The following is a 23483-nucleotide window of genomic DNA, read 5'->3' on the forward strand; positions in this document are numbered from 1 at the left end:
ATTTGATAAAGTACCACATAAAGTTCACTGCACAAGAGCTCATGGTGTTGTGCATACATTCGCAACAACAAAGGCTTGGTTAACTAACAGGATACTTGGACCATTTTCAAGTTAGCAAACTGTATCTAGTTTAGGGCCATGGGGATCAGTGCTGGTGCCACAACTACTTACAATCCATATTAATGGCTTGGATGAAGGGACCAAGTGTATAGTAACCAAATGTACTGACATTACAAAGATAGGCAGGAAAGCAAATTGTCAGTAGAATACAAAGAGTCTGCAAAGGCGTACAGATAGGCCAAATGAGTGGGCAAACATTTGGCAGATGGGAGTATAATGTGGGAAAATGAGAGGTTGCTCACTTTGATGGTAAAAACAGAAAGAACATTATTTAATGCTGTAATAAAGAAGGATTTAGGTGTCCCTGCAAATAATTAAGACAAATGGAATGGCAACCCTTATTGCAAAGGGGAAAGGAGTATAAATTAAGCAAAGTATTTTTTCAATTCGCTCATGGGACATGGGTGTCGCTAGCTGGGCCAGTATTTGTCTGTCCCTAATTGCCCTTGAAAAGATGCGTCATAAACACATGCCTTGTCGGTGTCGACTCTATCCTGGGATAGTGGATGGAATATGACTGCCAGTGAACAAGACTCAAAGGCTAAATTGATTGAATGGGAAAGTGCAAGATCCTGGATAACAAAGACCAAGTTAGAGACCTGTGGAACTGCATATGGTGCCCTGTATGTGAGGAGTGATGTGGATGTTTGTGGTTTTATAAAGTGCAAATTTGTTGCACTGACTATTCAGAGTGAAATTTACCCTTTTGTTTTAAGTATCATTCAATGTTTGTATTATGGGGATTTTGGTTTGATTGTTGTAAAAGGTTTAAAAAATGAAACCTGAGGGCAGCAAGGCGGCACAGTGGTTAGCACAGCTGCCTCATGGCGCTGAGGTCCCAGGTTCGATCCTGGCTCTGGGTCACTGTCCGTGTGGAGTTTGCACATTCTCCCCGTGTTTGGGTGGGTTTCTCCCCCCAACCCAAAGATGTGCAGGGTAGGTGGATTGGCCACGTTAAATTGCCCTTAACTGGAAAAAATGAATTAAAAAAAGTGAAACCTTATTCATCGGTTTTAGTTGACATCGTGCGTTTCCTTTCTTTTAAAATGTTATCAATCTCTATGGGGATAGTAACAAGCAGTTAAGATGACATTAGTTGTGATTTTAGAGCACTTAATGGGGCTATGAAAAGGAAGACATCATTCACCTCTTGGACATGAAAGGATCTCAGTGATCGTTTCTCGTTTAGCGTCAGCAGGATAGATTTGAATTAAACAATGGACAACTACAGTGCCACCTGCAGGTGTAACTTGTATTGCAGGTAGATGTGCATACTCTTAGAATGGGTTTGCCATTGACAGAAGTGAACACCAGAGTTTCTCTCGTTTCTTCCAATAAATCACCTACAATCTGGTCTGCAAAAGACCTGACACTAATTAATCTCCTGAGAGGAGAATGATTAACTGTATACATTATATATTATGTAATATAAATCAAGAAAAACAGCAGAACTCAAATGGTACAAGCAAATTATACATTATATTTTATAAACCAAGGAAAACAGAACTTAAATGGTACACAGGCCTGGAGTGAGAAACAGAGTTAATATTTCACGTCCGTGATCATTTGTCAGAAATAACAAACTAACCTTCAGCCTGCGAAGCTGGTGATCTTGCCCATTTCTTAATACAATTCAAGTGGAACACATGATAACAGCTTTGACAGCTCCAAACAGGTACCATGACACGGATCACCTCACAGCAAACCATACATTCATATTTCTCAGCTGTAAGTTGTTCGATCAGTGATCCTGACAGAAAAGGAATAGCTAATTAGACCAATTAAAGCTGGTTACTGAAAAAAAAAGACTGGAAGGGATCAGGCGAAATAATAGTTATTGGATTGAAAAATGTGAATACTTTAGATTACATTGCAATGAGTTTTATCTGCTAAATGATATAAAAAGAATGACAGAGATATGGGTGTTATTTGGCTTATTGCTGCATTAAAAAAGAGAAGTGTAAAAAAGACCATTTTAAAGTTTTATAAAAACATAGTTGGAGAGATGTTCCTAATTCACCACCTTAAAATGCTGCGACCACAAAAGTCACGATGCTCTAACCCAGTAGTTACACACTTGTGGAGGGATTCTCTACAAATGTAAACACAGCAGGGTACAGTAATATAGCAATTACGGTCGTGGCTTGGCAAGCCAGAATTGTGAATTCAGAGCGAGGATGCAATTTGAAAAAACTAACTCACTGTAGGGATTCTATGGATCCTAAGTTAACATCCTATTTGCATGAAGTCAAAAGACTTTACTTCACTGAGCCAAAGTTTTGTGACTCCAAGTTCTCGGGCTTTCCCAACATACCATCCTCAAGAACACCTTACCAATTAACTGGGCAGCCTGGTCTAATTAGTTGAACAATGGGAACATGTGGCTATGTTCACTCTGGGACAGGAAAAGGCATGCGACCAACATTTAAAAACACATGCCATGGAGAGGGGAAAGATTTGCCATGTGCAAAACCCTGATTTCAAGGAGAAATGAGTAGGTATTATTATTACCATTTATGTTGCCTCAAACTAGTTATTGAGGAATTCCATTATGCAATTGTACATTGCTACAGCACAGGACGCTGCCACTTGACCCATCATGGCTATGCTTTTGGCAGAGCTATCCGATCTCTCCTTCAATGTCAGCAAAACTAAGGAGCTGGTCATTGACTTCAGGAAGCGAAATGTCGTATACACCCCTTTCTGCATCAATGGTGCTGAAGTGGAGATGGTTGACAGCTTCAAATTCCTAGGTGTGCACATCACCAACAATCTGTTCTGGTCCACCCACATCGACACTACGACCAAGAAAGCACAACAGCGCCTATACGTCCTCAGGAAATCCGGCATGTCCACATTGACTCGTACCAACTTTTACAGATGTACCATACAAAGCATCCCATCTGGCTGCATCACAACTTGGTATGGCAACTGCCCGGCCCAAGACCGTAAGAAACTACAGAGAGTCGTGAACACAGCCCAGTCCATCACGCGAACCCACCTCCCATCCATTGACTCCATCTACACCTCCCGTTATCTTGGTAAAGAGGGCAGCATAATCAAAGACCCTTTCCACCCGGGTTATTCTCTTTTCAAATCGGGCAGAAGATATAAATGTCTGAGGACAGATTCAAAAACAGCTTCTTCCCTGTTACCCGATTCCTGAATGACCCTCTTATGGACTGAACTGATCCCTCCATGCACCTTCTCTACTGAGTAGTACTACACTCCGTATGCTTCACTCGATGCCTGTGTCTGTGTATTTACATTGTGTATTTATCGTATGTCCGCAGTTTTTCATGTATGGAACGACCCGTCTAGACTGTACACAGAACAATTCTTTTCACTGTACACGTGACAATAAATCTGAATAAATGTAAATAAATTAGCCCCATTCCCCCCAATATGCCTGAAAATGTATTCCCATCAAGCAGTTTCCACTGAGCTCCAGGACCACGCAACAACCAGAAAGTGTTTGCAGTTGCACAAAAAATTTAAAGGTACCACACATGTAGATGTATCGGTCAAGAATCACAAAATAAGATAAGAGAGGATGAGCCTTCAAGCATTTAGCAAATTTCCTTTCAAAAGTTACAACGAAATTTGGTTCTACCAACCCTTTTAGACAAATGCACACTAGATCACAAAATGTGCTGTGTAAAGAAAATCCTCATCACCTATATGGTTCTTTCAATATTCACTTCAAAATCAGCGTTTTCTGTTTACACATTCTTCTGGCACTGGAAAGTTTATCCTTATCTACACTGTCAAAATCCACCAAAACACTTTTCAAAAACTTTCTCTGCTCTGAAGAGGATAGCTTCTCCAGGCTCTCCACATAACCCAAGTTCCTCATCTCCACTGCCATGCTGGTGAATCACCCCTACAACCTTACTGAAGGCCTTCATTCACATCCTTCCTAAATTGTGTCCAGAATTGAATACAACTCCAGCTTTTAAGATGTTTTAAGATGTAGGGTAACTTCCTTTCTTTTATACTCTATTCCCCCATCAATCTCCAAAGATTTGTGCATATACACCTTTTGGGTAGCATGTCAGCACAGTGGCTAGCACAGTTGCTTCACAGCTCCAGGGTCCCAGGTTTGATTCCCGGCTTGGGTCACTGCCTGTGCGGAATCTGCATGTTTTCCCCATATCTGCATGGGTTTACTCCGGGTGCTCCGGTTTCCTCCCACAGTCCAAAGATGTGCAGGTTAGGTTGATTGGCCATGCTAAATTGCCCTTATGCTGTAAAAAGTTAGGTGGGGTTACAGGGATAGGGTGGAGGTGCGGGGTTAGGGAGGGTGCTCTTTCCAAGAGCCAGTGCAGACTTGATGGGCTAAATAGCCTCTTCTGCACTATAAATTCTATGATTCTCCGGCACCCTAGAAATGTTATCATTTAGCAGTTTGCATTGCCGTTCCACAAATTTTCAGCCAAAATCATTCATTTCTCATCAACTACATACCTAGTCATTTCAGCAAAATTGAATATTTATCACGATGCATGGTCAGTAAAAATGTCCATCAATGACTAAAAATGGCTGAGAACCTATCAACACTGGTTACTAACGTTCCATCCACCTGACATTTCACAAAATAATTTCGTAAATTTTAAGGATTTACTTTCTCAATTCAAAGCTTCACTTTACTTGTTTCTTATGGCCACTTTCATGAAACTGGAAATACAGATATATTCTTCTAATGGGCAGAACTTACTGATTCTACAGCCAGCATAATTCTTCATTTCTTGGAGGACACTAGCAGCAATTTGAACAATATATGGTTGCAATGTATAACTCTGCTTGGATTTGAGAGGGACACGGTGAAATGTTCCAAATAGTACATATGGTGGAATTTGAGTTCCTTCCTACTTCAAATACTTGTAAAAATGTATTTTTTAAAAGATTTAATCAATGAGGTTTATGACGCTAACCTGTGTGAGTCTCCTTGCTCTTGTGCACTTCCATCTGTTTTCTCCAAAATGTCTTCCTTCCTGAATCGAAAGATCTTTTTTGCAGATCTTGTGGTCGTTTTCTTCTTCTCTCTACTTCACTCACTTTCCATGTTTGTGTTCGGTGGCTCAATCGTTCCTGCAATTTGGGATTCACTCTCTCCTCATCGAGATCAGTATTGGTATCCATTGTTGAAGCAGCCTTGGAGAAACTCGTATCCACCCTAATATTGTTTGCAGTCCGACTTCTGTACAATTCATTGTCAGAGTACTCTCTTCGCCAAGTGAATTCTCTCTGACTATTTTTATTTTTCAGAAACTTTCTCTGTGACTCATCGTATTTTTCATCATTTTTATCCATTACAGAAAGTTCACCAAGTGTTTCAGTTTGATTCGGCTCCAGTGGGCTCAAGTTTTCAGTCATTTCATTTGTTTTGTTTCCCAATGCTCTATTGTCCTTTTCAAAGGTTGGTCTTCCTTGGTTAATCTTTGCTCGACCAGGTTTGTGCACATGCAGGTTAACTTTCTTTGGTTTGGCTCCTCCGCGACTTTCTGGTGCTCGCCAATTTTCTTGTTCTAAGTTGTGAATCTTTCGGTGTCCTATCCATTCTGCTCCCACTTCCATTGTGTCCTTCTGTGTAATATCTTCCACCAAATCTTTTTCCAATAAATTTGATTGAGAGTTTCCAACAATTTCCTGTTGTGATTCTTCAGCAAGCCATGTTTCTCCAGAACAAGACTTTTCTTCTCTCATCCGGTGACGGCGTTGATTTTGAAAACTATGCATACCTGTTTTATTTTGGTTGGTCCTACGTCCTTCACTGTCTGTCCTGGGATTAGGGATGGGATCTTCCTCATAATGGTTCCTTGATTGCTGAGAATATTCCCTCTTTTGTGTCAAACCACAACGATAGCTACGAAATGGCTGCTGCCTTGATGGTGGTGGATTTGTGTTATTATTCCTGCTAAAATCGTCTGGCTTCTTTTTTCTCTGTGTTTCCTGCATTTCCCGAGGAATGAAATCTGCGGCATCTGGGTTAAGCTCCAGTCCACCTGTTGAGCACAGATACATAAAAGTTTCATGTGAGCTGCTGGAAAAAAATATTGGTCTCAAAGCTTCCTCTTGTCCATCAACATTTAATTAAATCTAAACAATATGACTACCAATAACATTGAGAATAATCGGGGGGGTTTCAAGTTCTGAAGCTTTCAAAATAAAAGGTGAGAGAGAAGGTAGCCCATTGTTCGGCTACCATTTTCTGCCAAGCTTTCACTCCAATTTATTTGGCCCAGAAGTTACCCCATTGAAGTTGGCTTTCATGAATCATTCTTACTGTAGATCTTTTGCTATCCTTTTCCATACTCAGCCTAAACCTTATGATACAATGATCACTGTTCTCCTGCTGATACTTGATTCACTTGATCCACTTCATTTCCAAGAATCATGTCCAGCAATGCCTCCTTTCTCCTTGGGCTGGAAATATACTGCTGTCGAAAAGTTTCGTGAACACACCACTACTATCCCACTCGACATTCGGATAATTAAAGTAAATATTCACTGCAGACCCCATGAGGTCTCATGACATCTGCTTTATCCTCATATTTTTATACTCACTTGCATGTAGCACGAGAAGGTATCGGAGATTACTAATTGAGATCCTGCTTGCTAGTTTATGGGGTGGCGGTGGCACAGTGGTATTGTCGCTTGACTGGTAATCTAGGTCAAACATGGGCAAGGAAACCTCTTGCTGATTACCATGTACCGTCCCGTTAGCTGATGAATCAGTACTTCTCCATGTTGAACATCACTTGGAGGAAGCACTGAGGGCTAGGTGCAGAATGGGGACTTCAATGTCCATCAAGAGTGGCTCAGTAGTACCAGCACAGGCTGAGCTGACTGGGTCAGAAAGGACATAACAGCTAGACTAACAGGTGGTGAGGGAACCAAGGAAAAACATAATTGACCTCATCCTCACCAACCTGTGTATTGCAGATTCATTTATCCATGAGGGTTTCAGTAGAAGTGACAAAGTAATGTCATATTGAGGATAGTCTCCATCGTGTTGTGTGGCACTACCACAGTGCTAATTGCGATTATCTTCGAACACATCTAGTAACTCAAAACTCGGCATCCATGAGGCGCTGTGGGCCATCAGCAGCAGCAGAATTGTATTCAACCACAATCTGTAACCTCATGGCCGGCATATCCCCACTCTACCATTACCACCAAGCCAAGGGATGAACCCTGGTTCAATGAAGAGTGCAGGAGGGCATATCAGGAACCACACCAGGCATAACTTAAAAAAAAAAAGAGGTGCCACCTGGTGAAGCAGCAACACAGGACTACTTATGTGCTAAACAGCCTAAGCAGACGGAGCTAAGTGACACCACAACCAACGGATCAGATCTAAGTTCTGTAGCCCTGCCACATCTGGCTAGCCGTCAATGGCGGTGGACATTTAAACAACTCACTGCAGGAGTAAGTTCCACAAATTTCCCCATTCTCAATGATGGGTGAGCCCAGCACATCAGTGCATAAGGCTGAAGCATTTGCAACAATATTCAGCCAGAAGTGCCAAGTGGATGATCCATCTCGGCCTCCTCCGGAGATCCCCAGCATCACAGGTAGCAGTCTTCAGCCGGTTAAATTCACTCCACGCGATATCAAGAAACAGCTGAAGGCACTGGATACTGCAAAATTCCAGCAATTGTGTTGAAGGCTTGTGCATCAGGGGGAATGCCCTTCACTGATTAGAGTCATACCTGGCACAAAGGAAAATGGTTGTGGTGTTTGGAGGTTAATCAAATTAAACTCCAGGACATCACTGCAGGAGTTCCTCAGGGTAGTGCCCCAGGCCCATCCATCTTCAGCTGCTTCATTAATGACCTCCCTGCCATCATAAGGTCAGAAGTGGGGATGTTTGCGGATGACTGCACAATGTTCAGCAGCATCCGCGACTTCTCAGATAACGAAGCAGTTCAAGTCCAAATGCAGCAAGACCTGGACAACATCCAGGCTGGGGCTGGCAAGTAACAGTTGTGCCACACAAATGCCAGGCAATGACCACCTCCAACAAAAAAAGTTCTAACTATCACTCCTTGATAATCTTTCTTTTTCTTTTAAAATTTAGAGTACCCAATTCATTTTTTTTCCAATTAAGGGGCAATTTAGCATGGCCAATTAACCTACCCTACACATCTTTTTGGGTTGTGGGGGTGAGACCCACTCAGACAAGGGGAGAATGTGCAAAATCCACTCCTGATGCCCCAAAGCCTGTCCGACATCTACAAGGCAGAAGTCAGGAATATAATGGATCACTTGCCTGGATGAGTGCAGCTCCAACAATACTTAAAAAGCTCAATACCATCCAGGACAAAGCCCGCTTGATTGCTGCCCCTTCCACAAATATTCAATCCCTCCACCACTGATAAACAGTGGCAGCCGTGTGTCCATCAACAAGATGTTGTTGGTACCAATGTGTACCGCAACTGCAAGCTGTTCAGTGATCTCATTGACCCTGGCACCAGGAAGGCAACACATCATTCACGTCTGCAGGGGAAGCAGTGGGGTAATGGTGTTATCACTGGGCATGCAATCCAGATAGCCAGGGTAATGCTCTGGGGAAGCAAGTTCAAATGCCACCAGAGCAGATGGTGAAATTTGAACTCAATATAAATCTGGAATTAAAAGTCTATTGATGACCATGAAACCATCGTGGATTGTTGTATAACCCCAACTGGTTCACAAATGTCCTTTAGGGAAGGAAATTTACATCCTTACCTGGTCTGGCCTACATGTGACTCATGAACCAGTTTATTTTCCAATATCAATAAAATAACTAGAACACTCGCCAACCAATCTCTGTGGTGTCACACCATTTTTCTTTGTTTGCGGTCACTGGATTCTTGTAGCAACACAGGTTTCACTGTTAATCCCCGCTAATCCTCTTGCACTCTCTTGCTGTTAATCGCCCCCGCTAATCCACTCACACTCTCCTCACTGTTAATAAACCCTGGTAACCCACTCGCACTCTGCTAGCTGTTAATAACCCCCGCTAATCCTCTTGCACTCTCCTCACTGTTAAATACCTCCGCTAATCTCACTCGCCTCGCTGTAAATGGCCTCTGCTAATCCTCTCGTACTCTCCTTGTTGATAATGACCCCTGTTAATTTCTCTTGCATTCTCCTCACTGTTAATCCTCTCGCACTCCCCTCACTGTAATTGACCCCTACTAATCCTCTCACACTCTCCACACTTGTTAATGCCCCCCCCCCCCCCGCTAATCCACTTGCATTCTCCTCATTAATGGCTCCCATTGAAAGGAGGGAGGTAGAAGACGGGAAACTATAGGCCAGTTAGCCCGACTTTGGTCATTGGTAAGGTTTTAGAGTCCATTATTAAAGATGAAATCACGGAGTACTTGGAAGTGCATGATAAAATAGGACTGAGTCAGCACGGCTACGTCAAGGGCAGGTCATGTCTGACAAATCTGTTAGAGCTCTTTGAGGAAGTTAGACAAAGGAGAACCAGTGGACGTGATTTATTTAGATTTCCAGAAGGCCTTTGACAAAGTGCCGCTTAAGAGGCTGTTAAATAAGTTAAGAGCCCATGGTGTTAAGGGTAAGATCCCGGCATGGATAGAGGATTAGCTGAGTGGCAGAAGGCAGAGAGTGGGGATAAAGGGGTCTTTTTCAGGATGGCAGCCGGTGACTAGCGGCGTGCCTTAGTGGTCTGTGCTGGGACCACACCTTTTCACAATATACATTAATGATCTGGAAGAAGGAACTGAAGGCACTGTTGCTAAGTTTGCGGATGACACAAAGATCTGTAGAGGGACAGGTAGTATTGAGGAAGAAGCAGGGGTAGGCTAGGAGAGTGGGCAAAGAAATGGCAGATGGAATACAATGTAGAAAAGTGTGAGGTTATGCACTTTGGAAGGAAAAATGGAGGCATAGACTATTTTCTATGCTTAGCAAATCAGAAGCACAAAGGGACTTGGGAGTCCTTGTTCACGATTCTCTTAAGGTTAACATGCAGGTTCAGTCGGCAGTTAGGAAGACAAATGCAATGTTAGCATTCATGTCGAGAGGGCTAGAATATAAGACTAGGGATGTCCTTCTGAGGCGGTATAAGGGTCTGGTCAGACCCCATTTGGAGTATTGTGAGCAGTTTTGGGCCCGGTATCTAAGGAAAGTCCAGAGGAGGTTCACAAGAATGATCCCTGGAATGAAGAGCTTGTCTTTTAAGGAATGGTTGAGGACTCTGGGTCTGTGCACGTTGGAGTTTAGAAGGATGAGGGGAGATCTTATTGAAACTTACAAGATATTGTGAGGCCTGAATAGAGTGGACGTGGAGAGGATGTTTACACTTGTAGGAAAAACTATAAGCAAAGGACACAATATCAGACTAAAGTGACGATCCTTTATTATTACTGGGTGGCGAATGTGGAGAAGGCACGGAGCTGGGTCAGAGGGGTTGACTCCCAATGGGTCAGAATGGAGGACAGTTTGGGTAGTGGGTCGGGATTGAAGGCACTAGAGACAGCGCCGCTCCCGACGGCCCCGGGGAGATACTTGGGGAGTCCGGTAGTAATAGCTTCGTTGAGAATTTGGAGGCAGTTTCGACAGCACTTCGGGTTGGGGGCAGGGTCAAGGGAAATGCCGATTCAGGGGAACCATAGATTTGAGCCAGTGAAGTGGGATGGAAATTTTCGGAGATAGGAGGAGAAAGGAATTAGGACACAAAAAGATTTGTTTCTTGGGGGTCATTTTGCCGGATTGAAGTAGCTGGGAGCGAAGTATGGGCTGGAGCAGGGGGAAATATTTAGATCCATACAGGTTCGAGACTTTGCCAGAAAGTGGAGCCGGCTTCCACATTGCTGGAGGAGGTGCTGGCGACAGGGGGACTGGAGAAGGGGGTAGTATCGGTGGTTTACGGGGTTATTTTGGAGGAGGAGAAGGTGCTGCTAGAAGTGATCAAGGCAAAATGGGAGGAAGAGTTGAGAGAGGGTATGGAGGAGGGGTTCTGGTGTGAGGTGCTCCGGAGGGTGAACGCCTCCACTTCATGTGCAAGGTTGGGGCTGATACAGCTGAAGGTGGTGTATGGAGCGCACCTTACAAGGGCGAGAATGAGCCAGCTCTTTGAGGGGGTGGGTGTGTGTTAACATTGCGGGGGGGGGGGGGGGGGGGGGGGGGGGGGGGGGGGGGGGGCCCCGAAGGCAGATCCTGTTAGGGATCAACCTCTCCACCCTGTGCCCTAAAATGGTGAGGGGGTCTGCTGGAATTCTTGACTCTTGAAAAGGTCAAATATGAACTGAGGGGAAGGATGGAGGGGTTCTACAACTCATGGGTGTTATTCATTATGCACTTTTGAGAATTGGATCACATCGAACATTAGGGGGGGGGGGGGAAAGAGGGACTATATGTGTTAATAGTGACTATGGGTGATTCCGGATTCCTTTTTGTCATTTGTTTTTGTTAACATGTGGGCTAATGTCTGGGGTTTGGTGGGATTGTTGTTCTTGATATGGGGATTGACATTACATTCGTTACTGATTATGGTTTATTGTTGTGTGTAAATTTGAGAGAAAATGTGAAAAAGGAGAATAAAAAATATTTTTTTAAAAAAGGGACGATCCTTTAAAACAGAGATGAGGAGGAATTTCTTCAGCCAGAGGGTGGTAAATCTGTGGAACCCATTGCCGCAGAAGGCTGTGTTGGCCAAATCACTGAGTGTCTTTAAGACAGAGATAGAAAGGTTCTTGATTAATAAGGGGATCAGGGGTTATGGGGAGAAGGCAGGAGAATGGGGATGAGAAAAACATCAGCCATGATTGAATGGCGGAGCAGACTCGATGGGCCGAGTGGCCTAATTCTGCTCCTATGTCTTATGGTCTTATTAATCCTTTTGCACTCTCCTCACTGTTCATGGCTCCAGCTAATCCTCTCATACTTCCCCACTTTAAAAAAAAAATAGTTTATTGAGGCATTTTCAAATAAACAAACCAAAGCAGAAGAAAAATTGTACAATATTATAAATAACCAACACCCACTCCCCCCTCCCTCGCACCATCGCCCCCCTCTCCCATCCTGCCTTCCCCATTTTAACCCCCTTGCTCCATAAAGAAGTCAATGAACGGCCCCCACCTCCGAGCGAACCCATCAACCGACCCCCTCAGGGCAAACGTGACCTTCTCCAGCCTCAGGAATCCCGCCAGGCCACTCACCCACACCCCCGATTTTGGCGGCTCACAGTCCCTCCATCCACCTGTCTCCGGGCTATCAGGGACGCAAAAACCAAGATATCGGCCTCGCTCGCCCCCTAGACTTCCGACACACCGAATATTGCTAGTTCTGTACTCGGAGTCACCTTCACCCCGATTACGTCCACAAACCCCTGCCAAAACGGGCTTACGTCCCAAACCCCTGTGCGGAGTCTGCACATCCTCCCCGTGTGTGCGTGGGTTTCCTCCGGGTGCTCCGGTTTCCTCCCACAGTCCAAAGATGTGCAGGTTAGGTGGATTGGCCATGATAAATTGCCCTTAGTGTCCAAAATTGCCCTTAGTGTTGGGTGGGGTTACTGGGTTGTGGGGATGGGGTGGAGGTGTTGACCTTGGGTAGGGTGCTCTTTCCAAGAGCCGGTGCAGACTCGATGGGCCGAATGGCCTCCTTCCGCACTGTAAATTCTATGATAATCTATGAAAACATGTGGCCGTGGTTCGTGGGCCTCCCCGCACACATCTATCTTCTTCCCCCTCAAAAAACCTACTCATATGTGCTCTATGAATGACCTTAAACTGAATGAGGCTTAGCCTCGCACACGACAAGGACGCATTCGCCCTCTGCAGGGCCTCAGCCCAAGTCCTGGCCTCCACCTCCCCTCCCCAAAGCTCCTTCACCCACTTACGCCTTGCCCCCAACAGGGCCCCCTCCCAATCCATCAGCTCCTTGCAGACCTCAGATACCTCCCCCTCCCCTATATCATCCTTCGACAGTACCTTATCCTGCAACCCCAGGGGTGGTAGCCCAGGAAAAGACGGCACCTCTCTCCTCACAAAATCCCGGAACTGCAGATACCTAAATCCGTTCCCCCATGGCAACTCATACTCTTCCTCCAGCTCCTCCAACTTTGCGAATCCTCCCCCTATAAACAGATCGCCGAATCGCTCAATCCCTGCCTGCCGCCAACCCCCCCCCCACATTCTCTCCCCCACTCCCCTCCTCCTGGCCGGGGGCTCCGACTCATATAATGTCATATAAAACGCCTCAAACATCCCGTTCACCCCCTCCGGGTCCAACACCATCCTTCCCATCTTGTCCTTTACTCTGCCAATCTCTCTCGCTGACCCTTGCTTCCTCAACTGATGGGCCAGCATCCTGCTCGCCTTTTCATCGTATTCATACATTGCCCCCTGGCCTACTGAAGGTGCCCACTGCCTTCCCCGTGGTCACTAATTCGAACGCTATCTGGAGCCTCTGTCTCTCCTGTAACAACCCTGCCTCCGGGGTCTCTGAATACCTTCCATCCACCCTCAGGATATCATCTACCAGTCTTGCCATCTCTTCCCATTTCGCCTTCTTCTTATGTTTCTCCCTGCCCCCCCCCCCCGGCTGCTGTGAAGCAACAGTGCTATCCACTGTGCTACCTTACATCAGTATTCACAGTAAAAGACAGTAAAGTAACAAAATAATCAAGAGCAAAAAGGGTGAGGAGGTAATAAATACAATAACTATTACTAGAGAATAAGCACTGGAGAAACTAATGGGGCTAAAGGCCTATAGGTCCCCTGGACCTGATGGGTTGCATCCTAGGATGTTAAAGGTAGAGGCTAGAGAGATAATGGATGCACTGGTAGTAATCTTCCAAAAATCCTTAAATTCTGGAAAAGTCCCAGAGGATTGGAGAACTGCCAATGTAACATCCTTATTCAAAAAGGGGAGACAAAAACAAAAAACAGATAACAATAGGCCAGTTAGTTTAACTTCTGTCATTGGGAAAATGTTAGAGTCCATTATAAAGGATCTAATAGCACAGCATTTAGAAATACATGATATAGTCAAGCAAAGTCATCATGACTTCATGAAGGAAAAATCTTATTAGAATCTTTTGAGCTGGTAATGAGCAAGATGCATAATGGGGTAGGATTTCCAAAAAAAGCATTTGATAAGGTACTGTACAAAAGGCTACTTAATAAGATAGGGGCGACCTCGGGTGACTGTGTGTGTGAAATTTGCACATTCTTCCCTTGTCTGCGTTGGTTTCCTCCGGGTGCTCCGGTTTCCTCCCACATTCCAAAGATGTGCAGGTTAAGCGGCTTGGCCATGCTAAATTGCCCCTAGGTGGGATTGCAGGGAGAGGGCGGGGGTGTGGGTCTGTGTAGAGTGCTCTTTCAGAGGGTCGGTGGAGACTCAATGGGCCGAATGGCCTCCTTCTACACTGTAGGGATTCTACGATAACAGCCCATGGTGTTGGGGGCAGTATATCAGCATGGATAGATAGCATGGCTAACTGATACAAGACAAAGTTGGGCTAAGAGGGGCATTTTCAAGATGGCAACCTGTAATTAGTAGAGTGCCACAGGAATCAGTGCTGGGGCCACAATTATTTATATCACACATTAATGACTTGGACAAGGAAAGTGAATGTACTGTTGCCAAGATTGTAGATGACACAAAAATAGATGGGAAGGCAAGTAGTGGTGAGGATGAAATAAAGTCTACAGAGGGATATAAACAGGTGAAGTGAGTGGTTAAAACCTGGCAGAGGGAAGTTTGCACTTTGGTAGGAAGTTAAAATGAGCTGAATATTATTTAAATGAAGAAAAGCTGCAGCACAGAGGAATTTGGGGGTCCCCTTGTGCATAAATCACAATAAGCTGGCATGCAAGTTCAGCAGGTCACAGGGAAGGCAAATAAAATGTTGGCCGTTATTTTAAATAGAGTATAAAAATAGCGAAGTCTTGTTAAAACGACACAAGGCTATAGACCACACCTGGAATACTTTGAATAGTTTTTGAATCACAGAATCCCTACAGTGCAGGAGGCATTCAGTCCATCGAGTCTGCAACAACCCTCTGAAAGAGCATCCTACCCAGGCCCACTCCTCCACCCTATCCCGATAGACTCACCTAAACTGTATATCTTTTGAACATTAAGGGGCAATTTAGCATGACCAATCCATCTAACCTGCCATCTTAGGAATGTGGAAGGAAACAGGAGCACCCGGAGGAAACCCATGGAGACATGGGAGAATGTGCAACTCCACAGTTACCCCAGGCCAGAATTGAACCCATTCCCCTGGCGCTGTGAGGCAGCAGTGCTAACCACTGTGCCACCATGCCCTTGATCCCCTTATCTAAGGAGGGATATACTGGCATTGGTGGCAGTCCAGGGAAGGCTCACTAGATTGATCCCAGGTATGGAGGGATTTTCTTATGAAGCGAGGAAGAGTTGGTTGGGCCTGTAGTCAAGTTTAGAAGAACGAGAGCCGACCTTATTGAGACATATAGGATTCTCTGGGGGTTTGACGGGGTAGGGGTGCTGAGATGATGTTTCCCCTTGTGGGAGAGTCTAGGACCAGAGGGTACAATCTCAGAGTCGGGGGTTGCCATTTAAAATAGAGATGAGGAGGAATTTCTTCTCTCAGAGGATTGCGAATCTGTGGGATTCTTTAACGCTGAGAGCTGTAGAGACTGGGTCCTTAAGTATGATTAAGGCTGAAATAGACAATTTTTTTTATCAGTAAGGGAATCAAGGGTTATGGGGATAACTGGAAAGTGGAGTTGAGGATTATTGTATCTGATCAGTCATGATCTCATTGAATGGCGGAGCAGGCTCAATGGGTCAAATAGCCTAGTTCTGTTCCTACGTCTTAAGGTCTTATACGTCAATGCTCTCCTTCAGCTGAAACTCCTAAAATCCACCCTTTCCAGTTGTTCACTCCAGCCAACCGTGATCATTTTTAGCTTCAAACTATGTCACCTTAAGCTGACCATCAAATTTCAATCACTGAAATATTCCAACTTCATGCCTTCAGTACCTCCTTCTGCAATTACCTGGTTGCTGCCTTCTCAAGCTCCACACTATAATTGCTCAAACCTCCACGAGTCACATCACATCTCGCAATAAGTGCCACTTACCCATTACTTCATCCCCTCAACTTTCCATTGGCTCCTTTCCCCATCACAGTGAGTTTAAATCTTTAATAACAAATCCCTCCACAGTTTTACCCACCATCTTCCAGTTTTGTGCCTTGGGTTACACACAGCACTTTTCAAAGTATTCCCTCCCTCTACTGTGGCATCAGCAACTGAGCTTTCAGCAGTTACATTGCTGCATTCCCATTCCAAATCACACATCTTCTTGGAAATATACTGAGGTTCCTTCACCATTGCTGGATCGAAATCCTAGAACTCCCTGTCTTATAGCATTGTGGCTGTACTTGCACCACAAAGACTAAAGAAGATTCACCACCAGCTTCTCAAGGGCAATAAATGCTGGCCATGCCAGCAATGCCCACATTTTATGAATGAAAAAAACATTGTGGTATATCTTCCCAAAGTCTTAAGCTTGCTACATTTCTCCCTTATTTCAAAAGACTCCTGAAAACCTAGCTCTCCCCTCCACTACACTCTTGGTTAAATGTAACTCCTACTCAGCTGTCAGTCTCCTTTGTGAAGTGCATGGAGATTTGTCAGAGCATTAAAGCAGCTCCCTGAGTGCTAGTGACTGTCCTGACCAGCTTTTCTGTTAACAGAACAAAGTTTGACCAGTTTATGCTTGTAACCTGAACCATAAGATTGGAATTTGACTTGGCATATTCATGGAAAGCTTAGTAAATAGAAAGACAACACACTTTAGACTTATTTTGTTGTACTTATGGCGCTCTATAGCCACCTGAAGATGGTATTTTGCTGGAAGATCAATTTCATGGAGCTTTTGACATGGGGTTAGCAAGTAATTGACAGGATTGTCAATTTGCCTCCTTTGTGACAGGAGCTCATTTCCATCATGTGGTACACTGTGCAAGGAGTATTCATATTGATTAACTCATCTAGTGCAAACAGGTGGTCTAAGACTTCATCATTCGTACCAGTATTGGAAACCCTAACCTGGCTCTTTACCAGAATATGCTACTGTTTCAACGTGTTTTAAAAATGTTTACAGCAATACCTATAATATGCTTTCAGCACAAAAACAGGCCACTCAGCTCAACTGGTCTGTGCCCAGATTTACATATCATGTGAATGTCCTCCACTTCCCCCCCATCAGCATATCCTCCTCTTCCTTTCTTCCTCAGAGGATCATCTTGCTTCCCATCAAATACATTTTTACTTTAGCAATTTAAAACTTGGGGTACATTTCTACTGAAATTCTTATTGGGTTTAGAGCTTTTCTTATACTCAAACTTGTGGACCCGAATTTTGGATTCCAAAAATCGAACCATGTCTCTGTCTAATCAATCAAACTCAATCATAATTTACAACACCTGAATTAGGTCATTTCTCACCATTTGAAGCGATTAACCATCTCAGCCAGAAAGTTACTTCACATGACAACATAAGCTGCCACAGCAGAGAAAGAAACAAGTGACCCAGCACAGATCCCGACCACCACCTGACCCTCCCGCCCGGACAGGGACCGCCCAACACCACCCACCTAGGCAGGAACCACCCAACACCACCCCACCCGGACAGGGACCGCCCAACGCCACCCCACCCAGAAAGGGACCGCCCAACGCCACCCCACCCGGACATGGACCGCTCAACGCCACCCCACCCGGACATGGACCGCTCAACGCCACCCCACCTGGACAGGGACCGCCCATCCCCACCCCACCTGGACAGGGACCGCCCATCCCTACCCCACCCGGACAGGGACCGCCCAACACCACCCCACCTGGACAGGGACCACCCATCCCCACCCCACCCAGTCAGGGACTGCCCAACACCTCCCCACCCAGACAAGGACGACCCAATGCCACCCCACCCAGACAGGAACCACCCAACACCACCCGGAGACATCCCCTCCCCTTAATCACCCGGGGACATCCCCTCCCCTTAACCACCCGGGGACATCCCCTCCCCTTAACCACCCGGGGACATCCCCTCCCCTTAACCACCCGGGGACATCCCCTCCCCTTAACCACCCGGGGACATCCCCTCCCCTTAACCACCCGGGGACATCCCCTCCCCTTAACCACCCGGGGACATCCCCTCCCCTTAACCACCCGGGGACATCCCCTCCCCTTAACCACCCGGGGACATCCCCTCCCCTTAACCACCCGGGGACATCCCCTCCCCTTAACCACCCGGGGACATCCCCTCCCCTTAACCACCCGGGGACATCCCCTCCCCTTAACCACCCGGGGACATCCCCTCCCCTTAACCACCCGGGGACATCCCCTCCCCTTAACCACCCGGGGACATCCCCTCCCCTTAACCACCCGGGGACATCCCCTCCCCTTAACCACCCGGGGACATCCCCTCCCCTTAACCACCCGGGGACATCCCCTCCCCTTAACCACCCGGGGACATCCCCTCCCCTTAACCACCCGGGGACATCCCCTCCCCTTAACCACCCGGGGACATCCCCTCCCCTTAACCACCCGGGGACATCCCCTCCCCTTAACCACCCGGGGACATCCCCTCCCCTTAACCACCCGGGGACATCCCCTCCCCTTAACCACCCGGGGACATCCCCTCCCCTTAACCACCCGGGGACATCCCCTCCCCTTAACCACCCGGGGACATCCCCCCCCCCAACCATCGCTCCACCACCTCCCAGACACAGTCCTTCCCCCACCAGCTCACCTGGACACAGATCACCTCACTCATGACCCGAAAACAGACCCCTTCACCACTATCCCACCTGGACACAACCCCCCGCCCACCTCCGGACATAGACACTGGTCTCTCCCTCACCAACCACACAAAGACAAACCCCTCCCGTAGGAAAACAAAGGTACGTTTAAGGGATGTCGATGTGTATGGGTAAACATTCAAAATAAGGTATAATTTTATGGAGATGTAATATAATGTTTCTATGGCTGTAAGGGACCAGTAGCGAGATCCATGCTGGGCAAAGATGTGTGCGACTGGGATTCTATTGTACTCACTGAGGGCTACGGTGTGAAGAATAAAGAAGGGCATTGCTTAGCAACACCCTTCCCCGCCATCCCGCCTGGACAGAGGCCACCCAGACACCACACTCCTCCCTCCCTCCAGCCCGCCATCTGGATACTGACTCCGGCACTCTACCTGGACACGCATCCCCGCCCCCGCCCGACCACGGGGCCTACACACCACCGACCCGCCCGCTCGCCTCCCCCGGAGAACCGAGGCGCCACGCCGCCACCCCCATCCCGCCATCTCAGCCCGACCGCAAACTGGAACGCAGAGCCGGCAGCAAGCGCCCCCCAGCCCGAGCCTCCCCCGGTGATCCCCGAGCCGTCCCCGGAACACTTCATCCCCACCGGAGCCCAAGGCCGCCCGTCCCCGGACTGCGTTCTGGTCTGACCCACTCGCTCCCGGCCCTGTACCTGGCGGCTCTCCTGCTCTCGGGGTCGCCATCGTATCCCCGCTGCTGTCATTCACATCCTCTCCTGGACAGTCGAGGCCAGAGGCCGGCTTTCGATTCAAAGGAACAAAACCCAGGCAGGGGAAAAGTGACAGAAAATAAACGGAAAACTCTGGGCCGCTTTCGCTCCAACTCGAATCTGACCTACTGCGCATGCGTCTCGCCCACAACAGAGCTTCCACCAACAGCAGGGGGCGGTGTTCAGGGAGAGGGCAGTGAAGGGGCGGGGCTGTGGTGGAGAGATAGGGAGGGGCTGTGTTGAGATAGGGCGGGGCGGCGTCAGATAGGGCGGGGCTACATTTAGATAGAGGCTGCATTCAGATATGGTGGGGCTGTGTTGAGATCTGGCATGGCTGCATTGAGATCGGGTGGGGGCAGTGTTCAGGCAGGGCAGTGCTGAGATAGGGCGGGGCAATGTTGTGAAAAGGCGGGGCTGCATGAGATAGAGCAGGGCTGCATTGAGATAGGGTGGGACAGTGTTGAGATAGGGCGGGGCAGTGTTGACATAGGGCAGGGCGGTGTTGAGATAGGCCGGGGCTGTGTGAGATAGGGTGGGGCTGCATTGAGATAGGGTGGGGCTGCATTGAGATAGGTTGGGGCTGCATGAGATAGGGTGGGGCTGTGTTTAGATAGGGTGGGGCCGCATGAGATAGGGCAGGGCTGTGTTGAGATAGGGCGGGCTGTGTGAGATAGGGCTGGGCTGCATTGAGATAGGGCAGGGCTGCATTGAGATAGGGTGTGGCTGTGTTGAGATAGGGTGGGACTGCGTTGACATAGGGCGGGGCTGTGTTGAGTTAGGGCGGGCTGTGTTGAGATAGTGCGGGGCTGCATTGAGATAGGGTGCGGCTGTATTGAGATAGGGCAGGGCAGTGTTGAGATAGGGTGGGCAGTGTTGAGATAGGCCGGTGCTGTGTGAGATAGGGCAGGGCTGCATTTAGATAGGGTGGGGCAGTGTTGAGATAGGGCGGGGCTGTATTGTGTTGAGGGGGTGGTGTGATAGGGCGGGGTTGCATTGAGAGAGGGCAGGGCAGTGTTGAGATAGGGCGGGGCAGTGTTGAGATAGGGCGGGGCAGTGTTGAGATAGGGCGGGGCAGTGTTGAGATAGGGTGGGCAGTGTTGAGATAGGGCGGGGCTGCATTTAGATAGGGTGGGGCTGCGTTGAGATAGGGCGGGGCAGTGTTGAGATAGGGCGGGGCAGTGTTGAGATAGGGCGGGGCAGTGTTGAGATAGGGCGGGGCTGCATTTAGATAGGGTGGGGCAGTGTTGAGATAGGGTGGGCAGTGTTGAGATAGGCCGGGGCTGTGTGAGATAGGGCGGGGCTGTGTGAGATAGGGCGGGGCTGCATTTAGATAGGGTGGGGCAGTGTTGAGATAGGGTGGGGCAGTGTTGAGATAGGGTGGGCAGTGTTGAGATAGGGCGGGGCAGTGTTGAGATAGGGCGGGGCAGTGTTGAGATAGGGCGGGGCAGTGTTGAGATAGGGCGGGGCAGTGTTGAGATAGGGCGGGGCAGTGTTGAGATAGGGTGGGCAGTGTTGAGATAGGGCGGGGCTGCATTTAGATAGGGTGGGGCAGTGTTGAGATAGGGTGGGCAGTGTTGAGATAGGCCGGGGCTGTGTGAGATAGGGCGGGGCTGCATTTAGATAGGGCGGGGCAGTGTTGAGATAGGGTGGGCAGTGTTGAGATAGGCCGGGGCTGTGTGAGATAGGGCGGGGCTGCATTTAGATAGGGTGGGGCAGTGTTGAGATAGGGTGGGGCTGCATTGAGATAGGGTGGGGCTGTATTGTGTTGAGGGGGTGGTGTGATAGGGCGGGGTTGCATTGAGAGAGGGCAGGCAGTGTTGAGATAGGGTGGGGTGCATTGAGATAGGGTGGGGCTGTATTGTGTTGAGGGGGTAGTGTGATAGGGTGGGGTTGCATTGAGAGAGGGCAGGGCAGTGTTGAGATCGGGCAGGGCGGTGTTGCGATAGGGCGGGGCTGCTTTGCGATAGGGCGGGGCAGTGTTGAGATCGGACGAGGCTGTGTTGTGATCGGGCGGGCTGTGTTGAGATAGGGCGGGCTGTGTTGAGATAGTGCGGGGCTGCTTTGTGATAGGGCGGGGCAGTGTTGAGATCGGACGAGGCAGTGTTGTGATAGGGCGGGCTGTGTTGAGATAGGGTGGGGCTGTATTGATTGGGGTGGAGCGGTGTTGGGAGTGCGGGGGTGTAGGGAGAGGAGTAGGGCAGTATTAGAACATCGAAAAATACAGCACAGAACAGGCCCTTCGGCTCGCGATGTTGTGCCGAACCTTTGTCCTAGATTAATCATAGATTATCATAGAATTTACAGTGCAGAAAGAGGCCATTCGGCCCATCGAGTCTGCACCAGCTCTTGGAAAGAGCACCCTACCCAAGTCCAACACCTCCACTCTACCCCATAACCCAGTAACCCCACCCAATACTAAGGGCAATTTTGGACACTAAGGGCAATTTATCATGGCCAATCCACCTAACCTGCACATCTTTGGTCTGTGGGAGGAAACCAGAGCACCTGGAGGAAACCCACGCACACACGGGGAGGATGTGCAGACTCAGCACAGACAGTGCTCCAAGCCGGAATCGAACCTGGGATCCTGGAGCTTTGAAGCAATTGTGCTATCCACAATGCTACCGTGCTGCCCTTAAGAACAAATTAATCTACACTACATCATTCTACCGTAATCCATGGACCTATCCAATAGCTGCTTGAAGGTCCCTAATGTTTCCGACTCAACTACTTCCACAGGCAGTGCATTGCATGCCCCCACTACTCTCTGGGTAAAGAACCTACCTCTGACATCCCCCCTATATCTTCCACCATTCACCTTAAATTTATGTCCCCTTGTAATGGTTTGTTTCACCCGGGGAAAAAGTCTTTGACTGTCTATCTATCCCCCTGGTCATCTTATAAACCTCTATCAAGTCGCCCCTCATCCTTCTCCGTTCTAATGAGAAAAGGCCTAGCACCCTCAGCCTTTCATCGTAAGACCTACTCTCCATTCCAGGGAATATCCTTGTAAATCTCCTTTGCACCTTTTCCAAAGCTTCCACATCCTTCCTAAAATGAGGCAACCAGAACTGTGCACAGTACTCCAAATATGGCCTTACCAAGGTTTTGTACAGCTGCATCATCACCTCACGGCTCTTAAATTCAATCCCTCTGTTAATGAACGCTAGCACACCATAGGCCTTCTTCACAGCTCTATCCACTTGAGTGGCAACTTTCAAAGATGTATGAACATAGACCCCAAGATCTCTCTGCTCCTCCACATTGCCAAGAACCCTACCGTTAACCCTGTATTCTGCATTCATATTTGTCCTTCCAAAATGGACAACCTCACACTTTTCAGGGTTAAACTCCATCTGCCACGTCTCAGCCCAGCTCTGCATCCTATCTATGTCTCTTTGAAGCCGACAACAGCCTTCCTCACTATCCACAACTCCACCAATCTTCGTATCGTCTGCAAATTTACTGACCCACCCTTCAACTCCCTCATCCAAGTCATTAATGAAAATCACAAACAGCAGAGGACCCAGAACTGATCCCTGCGGTACGCCACTGGTAACTGGGGTCCAGGCGGAATATTTGCCATCCACCACCACTCTCTGACTTCTATCGGTTAGCCAGTTCGTTATCCAGCTGGCCAAATTTCCCATTATCCCATGCCCCCTTACTTTCTGCATAAGCCTACCATGGGGAACCTTATCAAATACCTTACTAAAATCCATGTACACTACATCCACTGCTTTACCTTCATCCACATGCTTGGTCACCTCCTCAAAGAATTCAATAAGACTTGTAAGGCAAGACCTACCCCTCA

The 23483-nt window shown here is 47.6% G+C and overlaps 1 protein-coding gene across 1 annotated transcript in view; it reads right to left on the minus strand.

Moving 5' to 3' along the window:
• nfx1 (nuclear transcription factor, X-box binding 1) overlaps window positions 1-19808 on the minus strand; it is a 119874-nt gene extending 100066 nt beyond the window's left edge. Inside the window, exons 1-3 of the mRNA XM_072509000.1 lie at window positions 19613-19808; window positions 5055-6125; window positions 1709-1870 (exon numbers count right to left, since the gene is read on the minus strand). Coding sequence (XP_072365101.1) covers window positions 1709-1870; window positions 5055-6125; window positions 19613-19805 — 1426 coding nt within the window. The 5' untranslated portion in view covers window positions 19806-19808. The remainder of the gene's footprint in view (window positions 1-1708; window positions 1871-5054; window positions 6126-19612) is intronic.
• Window positions 19809-23483: the final 3675 nt, after the last annotated feature.

The sequence above is a fragment of the Scyliorhinus torazame genome, chromosome 6, assembly GCF_047496885.1.
Source record: "Scyliorhinus torazame isolate Kashiwa2021f chromosome 6, sScyTor2.1, whole genome shotgun sequence".
In the NCBI taxonomy this organism is placed as follows: domain Eukaryota; kingdom Metazoa; phylum Chordata; class Chondrichthyes; order Carcharhiniformes; family Scyliorhinidae; genus Scyliorhinus; species Scyliorhinus torazame.